This window comes from Oenanthe melanoleuca, chromosome 5 (genome assembly GCF_029582105.1).
Source record: "Oenanthe melanoleuca isolate GR-GAL-2019-014 chromosome 5, OMel1.0, whole genome shotgun sequence".
Classification (NCBI taxonomy): Eukaryota; Metazoa; Chordata; class Aves; order Passeriformes; family Muscicapidae; genus Oenanthe; species Oenanthe melanoleuca.
The window spans coordinates 6978548-6988908 of record NC_079339.1 but is presented as its reverse complement, the minus strand read 5'-3'; the positions used below and the strand labels follow the sequence as shown (position 1 = coordinate 6988908).

At 46.9% G+C, this 10361-nt stretch overlaps 2 protein-coding genes across 6 annotated transcripts in view; both read left to right on the top strand.

The window, feature by feature from the left end:
• Positions 1-928: 928 nt before the first annotated feature.
• Positions 929-6640, top strand: FGF19 (fibroblast growth factor 19). Its single transcript, XM_056493863.1, has 3 exons — positions 929-1672; positions 1767-1870; positions 4756-6640. The coding sequence occupies exons 1-3, from the start codon at positions 1339-1341 to the stop codon at positions 5086-5088; spliced, it is 771 nt and encodes a 256-aa protein (XP_056349838.1). The 5' UTR covers positions 929-1338; the 3' UTR covers positions 5089-6640.
• A 2209-nt stretch (positions 6641-8849) lies between these two features.
• The window catches only part of LTO1 (LTO1 maturation factor of ABCE1), a 22665-nt gene continuing 21153 nt past the window's right edge, over positions 8850-10361 (top strand). For 4 of the 5 annotated variants that reach the window (XR_008840572.1, XM_056492143.1, XM_056492140.1 and 1 more), the window contains exons 1-2: positions 8851-8918; positions 10186-10291. Coding sequence is in view for 4 of the 5 variants with exons in the window: in XM_056492143.1 (XP_056348118.1) it covers positions 8878-8918; positions 10186-10291 (147 nt within the window). In the remaining variant the exon portion in view is untranslated. Of the gene's footprint in view, positions 8919-10185; positions 10292-10361 lie in introns of all 5 variants that reach the window. The other variant, XM_056492141.1, reaches the window with a different exon arrangement.

Sequence of the window (10361 nt, the reverse complement as noted above, 5' to 3'; positions counted from 1 at the left end):
TGATTGATGAGATTCAATCCCTTGACGAGTTTGTTATGCAAGACCCTGATTATCCAAACTCAGACTGATTGATGTCATTAATTCCAGTTAAACGCATCTGAAGGTCCACATGATAAGTGCAAGATATCACCCTACAAGCCTCTGTATTTTTGCGTGGCCTTGATTATGTGCTCATCCTCACTGAGCTAAGATTGCTCACGAAGAAAAGTTTTTTGTGGGAGTGTTTGCAGGAGGGAGATGCAAGTATAGAGGCAAAAGGATGAAAGCAAACAAGTAGAAAAATATAAAAACAGTATGTGGAAGCTGACCAAAGCTTTATGTTTCAGAGAAAGTTGTCGGGAGGCGGGGTTATGTCTTGTTTAATTGTCACTTAATGTCTTGTGGGGTTGTTGTTGTTTTTTTTTTTTTGTTTTTGTTTTTTTGTTGTTGTTGTTGTTGTTTTGGGGTGGTTTTTTTTTTTTTATGAATTACCAGTTTTATTCTTTGAAATCTGAGAAAATTCCTTCAATGACGAGTTGGGATGTACAGCAGAAAAGTCGGCAGCAATCCCTTTAAATATCTCTGAGATGCAAATACGTTGGAAAACCCCCAAATGTGTGTGTCTTCTTCCCAGGGGCACTTGCTGAGCGAGCTCTCTAGGAGGAGCCTACGTGGAAAAAAATCCATGCGCAGACCAGAAGAAAATTTCTATCTGAAGCTTAAATCGGGCGCTGCAGTTTTACTTCACCCAGGATTTTTTTTACACTCCAGTCTCTTTGTAAGAAGTGGGGACGAATAGGAGCCGGAGAGCCCCGCCGCAGCGGTTCCCCCGAGGCGAGGCAGCCGCATCCCAGGGGCCAGGCTCCATCTAGTGACACGGCTGGGGATGGCCGCGCCGGGGCACCCGCAGCCGCCGGTACCTGGCCGGACCGGGCTCTGCAAGGCCGGACCGGGCTGTACCAGCGCAGTGTGCGGCCGTGCCCGGAACCGAGATAGGCCGTCCCGCTCCCCCAGCGTTCGGCCCCTACCGGATACCGGAGAGGCGAGCCCAGGTTTAGGCAGCAGCTCTTTGATTTCTGAAAAGGGAAATGAAACACAGGACGGGCAAGGGCGAAGGCAGGGGCTGAGCCGCGGCAGGGAGCGGGGCAGCTTCCTGCCACTGGGTGGACTGGGTACACACACGCCCAGTCCCGGTCCCCGTCCCGGAGCCACATCGGGGCTGCGGGAACGTGTAGTGCCCCGGGACTGCGGCCGGAGCCTCGCAGGAGCGGAGAGCTCTGAGATGCGGATGCGGAGGAGGCGACTTTAGGGTGTCACCCGCTCCGTATTTTCGGGGGGAGTGACCGATCCGGCTATGAAATGGACTCTATATCGGATGCGGCCGGATCGATGGAGCTGATAACAGCGAGCTATAAAAGGCCGGGGGGCGGCTGCGGCCGCGCTACAGCCCCGAGGCGCCGTGCTGAGATGGGGCTGCGCCCCGCCGCACTGGCGCTGCTCGGTCTGGCGGCTGCCGCCGCCTCCGCGCTGCCGCTGCCGCTGCCCGACGCCGGCCCGCACCTCAACTACGGCTGGGGAGAGCCCATCCGGCTACGGCACCTCTACACCGCCAGCAAGCACGGGCTCTTCAGCTGCTTCCTGCGCATCGGCGCCGACGGCCGGGTGGACGCGGCCGGGAGCCAGAGCGCGCAGAGTGAGTGGCGGCGGCGGGGATGGGGACGGGGATGAGGACGGGGCAGGGCCGGGGCCGCGAGGGTGACACTGCTGGCCCCTCTCTCTGCCCGCAGGTCTGCTGGAGATCCGCGCCGTGGCCGTGCGCACCGTGGCCATCAAGGGCGTGCAGAGCTCCCGGTACCTGTGCATGGACGAGGCGGGGCGGCTGCACGGGCAGGTGAGCGCCCGCGCTGCTGTCTCCGGGGGTTTTCCACTCTGGAACAGCGGCGTGTTCGAATAATGGGGTAACAAAGCTTTCCGGTGTCCACCCACGTCCCCCGCCTTCTCTCCCTAGGACCTGCGGTTCTTGTCACCTTCACTGCCCGAAAGCTTGTGGGCATTATTAGAAGGCAGAAAGGAAACGTCATGTAGAAAGTAAATTATGTTTTTCGTGTCCTCTGCTAAAATATACCAAAAGCGCAGCCCGGCCAAAATTGCATTTAGGTTTAAAATTCTCATCAGTGGGAGACTGTGATTCTGCTGCAGAAATAGATTAAGGTCTGTCGTGTAATATGAATAATTTCTCACTGTTCAGGTCAGATATTTTGGGGGAAAAAAAATTAAAAGAGATTTCTCCTTCGGAGAAGAGTTACAGCCAGCTGGCTGCGAAGCATACGACTCCCAGGAACATGGGGTTGCCGTCTCTTAGGAAGTTGCAAACAGAAAAACTATTTTGAAGGAGAAAGGATGTTTCTCCACTGCCTACTTCTGCCTTGCTATAACAGCACACCTGTGGGACTCTGAGCGATTGGGGAGTTAGGTGTCCCACTCCTGCCACCGGGTTAGCTTTTTCACTAGGATTAGCAACTAGTTATTTATAAAATGACATAAACTCATTTTTACAGCGTGTGAATACATTATTCACTCTAGAATCTGGCAGATTTAGTCTGTACAGAAGCCTGAGTTTCACAGAGCCATGGTTTTTCATGATGCAACAGCAAAGATACAGCCTGATTCTTTTTTGATTACTATAGCAACATTTCTGCTGATTTCAATCGGGAAAGGACTTGGCCCATTCTCAAAACTCACAATATCTTTGATAACAACAGCACTGATGTTTCTGAATGCAGATGTGAAGAATGTGAATAGAATGGATAGGATAGAATTAAGAATGTGAAACATAGAATTAAGCCTTTCTGAATTTCCTTGCTTTTCTGGGCTCAAATCAGTCAATACTGAGATGAGGTGCACCAGTTCAGATTATATGGTAGGTCAATTACTAGCTTCATTCTTTAATGTATATCTAGAACAAATCAGAGTCTGGATTCTGCTCCCATTGGATGTACCAACTGAACTTGAGCGATCACAGAATGTTAAAATTGCTCTACTACAGCACCATTTTGAAGGCATTCACATTGACTGGAACTGCATTTGTTGGTGTAGAGTATTAGATGCAGGCTGGGGTTTTATTCTGAAAACACTACTGCATGTAGCTGTGCTGTCCCATCTCTGTGTTGTGAACACCTGGTGTCACCTCTGTGCTCACAGCCCAGCCAGGCAGCTCTGCAGGTAAACCTCTACCTTATCAGCACCACTGCAGGACTGGGAGAACAAAAGGGCAAACACGGTGTCTGGATGCTGAACCTGTGTTCCTGCAACACGGCCTGTTTTGACACTGGAAAACTGATGACTAGGGTTGGTTTCTGAATGTGCTGTGTGCTGTAGTCAGTTTAGGGGTAATGCTGAATATACTGACATACTGTGATTCTTCCTGTGGAAAAAAAAATCTGGAAATACTTTAAAAGTCAGTTTGGTACTTGTTTAAAAAAACAGACTAGAGACCATCCCCAAAGAAGTTATGAGAGAAAGGTATAGCTGAGACATGGGGATTCAATCACTACCTGTTGTTTGTAGTGTGCACTTCTTGAGCAAGAAGCTTTTACTTCATCATCACTTTTAAAGAGGCTGAGCACTCATAAAGGCAGCTAACAATCCAGCCCCTATTTTTTGTCATATACACATAGTTTTCTGAGATAAAACGCATGTGGAAGGATAAATATTGCACCATTTTATTTGGAGAAAACATTTTTTTAAATTACTTTATTAATTTAAAACATGCTTTTGAAAGCTAACCAAATAATATTTTTTTAAGATAAATTAAATTATCTTAATTTTATCTTAATAAATTTAAATTATCTTAATTTTACTCCATGTTACTGGGGGTGTCTGAGAAAGGCCTAAATATGCTTTCTGTTCGTACAGGCAGAACATTCATGTAAGGACATTTCTGTCTGTGCAGACTGAGACATAATCAGCAATTCTCTTTTATTGACCACAGGTTCAATCACCTGCAGTGGCTGAGCCTGAAATAGCATCAGAATTGTAAGCAATGCAGTGCTGGGGTAAAGATCTGGAGAGGTCTGACCTGCTGATATGGGTTTAATATACAAATATAATATATTATATATATATAACTTAAGATGTTACTGATATATAATATCTGTACAGGCCATTGCAAATGCAATCCTACAAATTCATACCTAGGAAAATACATTCTTCTGTACAAAATCCGAACTTGTGCTGGTATTAATTCAAAAGTTCTCATGTTAAGAGTCTCATGAAGATGAGACTTTGTAAAAGGGTCTTGGGCAATTTCAGTAAATTTTGAACAAAAAAAGGCAGAAATTACCTTTTAGCAGTGCTTTACTGATTGGCCATGTTACCTTTCTACAGACCTGATCCTGAAACCTTTGCACAGGCAAATCTCTAACAGACCAGGAGTTCTATAGTTGGATTAAGACTCATGAGTGCAATTAAGGACAGTTAATCTAAATCACCATTGGCATCTGAGACTCTTTTTCCCGATGCTCAGGCCAGGATAAGTGTGGTGAAGCATATCCCAGGATTCAAAGCTTATGTAGTGGGATGGACATGGAAAGAACTTCAGGGGTTCTGGAATATACTAGATTAGACTAGACTAGAATAGAATAGGGATTGGGACAAGCAAGAAGGACACCCCCACATTGAAGGACAAGAGCTTTTATCATCCAAGGTTCATTTTGTGGTTGAATACAATTGGCCTGGTGGGTATGTTTGTAATTCTCGCTATTCCTTGCTGTTCAGCTCAGGTATTCCACTGAAGACTGTTCCTTTGAGGAGGAGATTCGCCCAGACGGCTACAACGTGTATAAATCCAAAAAACACGGAATATCAGTGTCTTTGAGCAGTGCCAAACAAAGACAGCAGTTCAAGGGGAAAGATTTCCTTCCCCTGTCTCACTTCTTGCCCATGATCAACACTGTGCCTGTGGAGTCAGCAGACTTTGGTGAATACGGTGATTACAGCCAGGTCTTTGAGCCAGAGGTGTTCTCCTCCCCCCTGGAGACGGACAGCATGGACCCCTTTGGCATCGCCTCTAAACTGTCCCCAGTGAAGAGCCCCAGCTTCCAGAAGTGACTGTGCTCCCACACATGTTTTTACAGAAATATTGCAGAGTACTGCAGGGTTTTTAGCTTTTTGTACAGTGATATTTGGGAACTTTTTTGTGTATTTGAGTATGGAGCCAGCCTCATCTTTATTGTACCTTTAAGAGATGAGTGCCAAGAGGCTGTTCTATAGTCTAATGAATTGCCTATCCATAGTTTTGTTTGGAAAAGGAGGACTAAATGGTGAAAAGTTTAGCAGCTTTATCAGAACTCCTCCATAGGTGGTGATAAAATAACTGTAATTTTTCTATACCAGCTTCACTTCCCACCTGTATTCACCTATATTATTCCACCTGTTATATCTGCTCATACGAGCAAATGCAGAAAACCTTTTCCTCTTCAGAGACCTCAAAACTCAAACATTTGGACCAAAACTAGATGGAGGAAACATCCTACCAGATGTAACTTGAGTTAATGCTCTTCTTAAAAGGCTGCTAACGACATTCTGGGGAAAACTCTCTACTGAAAGCTTACTACTGAACAAACAAATCTGGTTGTTTATTGTGCTTTTTCTTCCTTAAAAAAACAAGGGAATAAAGGGAAAAATTTCTTCCTTCCCTTACTGCTAAAAAGTACTTTGGGAAACATGGTCGTTGATTTCTTTTGTAGGCTAAATGATGTTCTCTGTGGCATCAGAACCATCCAGCAGAGAGTTCTCATCAAAACCAGTGAGAATTCAGTGTGTGGTTGGAAGAGTGCCCAGGGCTAGAATTGATGTTCATCAGGTAGGGAGCGAGCAGCCCAAATGAATGTTTAAATGAAGATTCTGTTGTATATAAGCATGTATATGTCATTAGCAGAGAAAAACACTGAGAACGGATGTATAGGTCAAATCAGTTGTAAAATAGGTTTTTGTTTAACCTTTAACCACCAGGAATTCTTTCAAGTCACTTCCAGGCTTGATTCAGCATCCATGGGAGTCAGTGGAGAGATGGTTCAGTGAGTTAAAAGCTGCAGAACTGGGTCAGGATTCTCCTTGCAGGAAGGGACTGTGAGTATCTCTGTCCAAGGCACCTGATGTCATCAAGTTCTGTTCTCCCTTTGAAAAGATTCAATGAAGGAATAACCAAGGTGAAGCCAAATTAAAAAAAAAAAAAAGTAGGGTTCAGGGATTCTATTTGTTTCCAAAGGTTCATTTATAATAGAAATTTCCGGACAAAAAAAAAACCAAAAAACCAAAAACAAACAAACAAACAAAAAAAACCCCTCCCAAAAAAAACCTCCCAAAACCCCCCCAAAAAAGGTTTACTGGAAATACCGGTTTTCTTCTAACCTAGCACTTCATTGCCAATGCAATATTTATAATTAATTTATTGAATACATACATCTGTTTATTTTGTTATTGTTATTTATGCTCAAAATTCTATTTATATACTTCTGAAGGTGGTTTTTTTAGTTGTAAAAAATCTTCTGAAGTTTTGTAATCAACGGAATTTTAGCAAACAGTAGCCAATTTTTAAATTTCTGTGCATTATTGGTAGTGTAATGTGTACATTTGCAATAAAAGAGAAAATCATCTTCACCACTGAAATTTGCTTGATTCTTTTGTCTTTCCCTAAGTGCCATATCCACACATATTTTAAATACCTCCAGAGATGGTGACTCAACCAGTTCCCTGAGCAGGTTCTTGACAAAAAATATCCTTTGAGTAGAAGGCTACTCCCATTTTAGAATGGGAACCATTCTAACCAATGCTGCCAGGGAGAAAATGGTGAGTTTTGCCTGAAAAAAATGTCAGTTTCTGGCAGGAAAAGAGCCTGAATGTTTCCATTTTGAAATGCTGTGAGTCACAAGAATAGCAAATTTCTTGTCTGGCAAACATCTCCCATGGTGTTTTCCCATTCTTTTTTGTGCTGAGCCACTGTTACGCATCCGGAAGGTTCCCACTCCTTGTGTGCTGGGAGAGGTAGTTCTGATTTTCAGGTTGTCCTATTCCAAAACTTTTCAGATTTCAGGGGGTTTCATTTCCAGTTTTGATCAGTCACTATATTTTCAAGACTTTTCTTCTGAAAAAATCCCAAAATGCAAATGCACAGATTTGACAGTAAACATGGTAAATAATGGAGTTTGGAGGGTACATAGTTTAATTGCACCAGTGAGAGATTGTTTAAGACTCAATAATGCAAAGACAGGCAACCCTACATTTTGGAAACAGCATCTTGAACTCTCTTAATGACCCTATTTGCTTACACCTTTGGATTACCATCTTCCACTGGCAGCATGATGATTTTTCCTGCAACAGCATGGTTAGAAGTTGGTTCGATATTTATTCAGACAGAGGGAAGAATACCAGGAGCTAAATTAATCCACACAGCTTCCTGGAGTGCTTCAGTTTTCACTGGAGTTTTCCCATCCCAGCTCTGACCAAACCTGGCTGTTTTGCTTATAAAATCTGACAAGATCTCGACTTGAGGTGGGAGGATAGCTGGGAAATGCTTCCCCCTGCCCTGCGACACCTGACTTGGTCAGGAACCGGGTGTGCAAAACCTCCAAAAAACACCTTTGGTTCTGTGGGAATATAAACACCTCCATCACCCCTCAGCACACACGTCCCCTGCCCAAAGGAGCTCCTCAAAGACAGCAGGATAATGGCGGTGCTTTCATTTGCAACAGCACTAAAAGGTTTTTAAAGTTCAGGTGTCAAATGTCTCCTTGTGAAGTCTCAGCTGGAAGCTGTGATGTGCAAATACGAGTTGTTAGAGGAGTGGGGAGGCTGCAGGAAAGGAGATACTGAGCGTCTTCATTTCCACTTGGAGGAAGTGTAAAAACCGATAAATCAATTGAAAAGTCACAGTGTCCACTTTACCTTTGCTCAAATCACTGAAACCCTGGAAAATTTGGGGGCCACTCTTTCTACTCTGCCAGTGTACTTTGCATATGAATGGGGAACAACATGATAAATTAAATAAAATTTCCCTTTTTTTCCTCGAAAATATACGTATTCTGACACCAGGCTGGCAGAATAGTGTGATCCAGAGCCACATTTTCATTAAGTATCTGGGAGTTTCTTTTGACCAGTGTTGATCTGTAACAACTCGTAAGTATTTTAACAGAGCAGCCTAGAGCGGCACACTACAGATTAGATGGGTATTTACACCAAAAATATTTACGTTTTAGAATCATAGACTGGTTTGGGTTGGAAGGGACCTTAAAGATCATTGCATTCCACGGGCAGGGACATCTTTCCAGGTTGTTCAGAGCCCCATCGAGCCTGGCCTTGGATAATTTCCAGGGATGGGGCATCCACAGCTTCTCTGGGCAACCTGTGCCAGGGCCGCACCACCCTCACAGGGAAAAACTGTGGGCATATGCACCAAAACCACATTTCTTGAAACCCACAGATACCAATATTATGTGAAAGGGACGTGCAAACTCCACCATTCCATGAGCAGGACCCGAGAGAACGGCCTGAAGTTTTGTCAGGGCAGGTTTAAGTTAGATATCGCGAAAAGGTTCCTCACCCACAGGGTGGTCGGGCACTGGACCAGGCTCCCCAGGGCATCAAAGCTGGCAGAGCTCAGGGAGCGTCTGAACAGCGTTTTGGGGCACAGGGTGGGATTTTTAGGACGCGGGGTGGGATTTCTGGGACACGGACACCATGGACGCCCCGGGCCGGGGTCTGTGGCGGCGCTCGGGCGCCCCCTAGTGGCCTCATGCCGCCATAGTGTATGGGCGTGGCTTAGCGCGAGGGGCGCGGTTTGTGCGCCCAGACCACGCCCCCTCACTCGCGCCGTCCGCTCCCGGCGTGCCCCGCGCCGCCATGGCCGACCTGTTCGATGGGATCGTGATGGCCGAGCAGAGGTGAGCGGACAGAGGGAGTCTGCGGTGGCCCGAGAGGGACTCCTCGGCACCGCGGGGCTCCCCTGTGCTCGCCTGTGTGAGCTGCCAGGGGAGCGTTAGGGAAAGAAGGGCGAGCGCTGAGCCCGAGGAAGAGGGCGGGGAAAATTCGCCTCTGTGCGCGTTCTGAGAGTCCGACCAGCGCGAAACGGCCTGAGGCTGAGTCGGGGGAAGGTTAGGTTGGATATCAGGGAACTGTTCTTCAAACAGAGGGTGGTCGGGCCCTGGAACAGGCTGCCAAGGGAATTGTTCTTAGCACAGAGTGGGCCCGACCCCGGCAGGCTGCATTGATGGGCCGAGACCAGCCGGGCAAGGGTCAGCAAGGCCAAGTGCCGGCTCCACTTGCATCACTGCAATCCCCTGCAGCGCTCTAGGATAGCGGGAGAGTTCATGGAAGGCATCCCAGAGGGAAAGGACCTGGGGGTGCTGGCCGAGAGTTGCTGAACGTGAGCCCAGGTGTGCCCAGGTGGCCAAGAAGGACAATGGCATCTCGGCCTGTGTCAGCAATAGTGTGGCCAGCAGGAGCAGGGCAGTGACCGTCCTCCTGTTCTGGGCGCTGCTGAGGCCCCACCTTGAATCCTGGGGTCAGTTTTGGGTCCTGCAGTACATGAAAGACTTTGAGGTGCTGGAGTGTGCCCAGAGAAGGGAATTGAGTTGGGGCAGGCTCTGGAGCACAAGTCTGATGAGAAGTGGCTGAGGAAGAATGTGGGGAGAAAATTTCTCAGCCTTGAGAAAAGGAGGCTCAGGGAGGACCTTCCCTCTTTCTATAACTCCCTGACAGGAGCCCCCCATGTGGGGTCAGAATTTTCTCCCTGGTAACAAGTGACAGGAAAAAAGGAAGTGGCCTCGAGCTGCACCAGAGGAGAGAGGAGGTTTAAGTTGGACATAAGGAGGAATTTCTTCGTGGAAAAGGTTGCCAGGCCTTGGAAGTGGCTGCCCAGGGAGCTGCTGGAGTCACCATTTCTGGAGGTGAAAGAAACCTCCAAGGAACAGCTGGATGTAGCACTCAGGGCTCTGGTCTGGTTGACACAGTGGCGATCGTTCACAGGTTGGACTGGATGATCTCGGAGATCTTTGCCAACTAAAATGAACCTGTGATTCTGGAATTTAAATCGATTTTATATGATATTTCTAAGCTTTGGAGGTGATGCACGTTTCTGTTGCCTAGAGTTGCTCGTGTGCAGTGTGAGCTCGACAGGACACTAACAAAGCTGTGATTCTGCATTCCCAGGTTCCATGGGGAGGGGTACCAGGAGGGGCTTGCAGAGGGCAGCCATGCCGGGATGGCTGAGGGCAGGATGTACGGAGCATTCCACGGAGCCAGGATCGGCTCAGAGGTAAACGGGAAACGCTTCAGCACTGGAATCCTCGTCACTAGAAAATGGCAGCCACACAGAAACTTTCTGG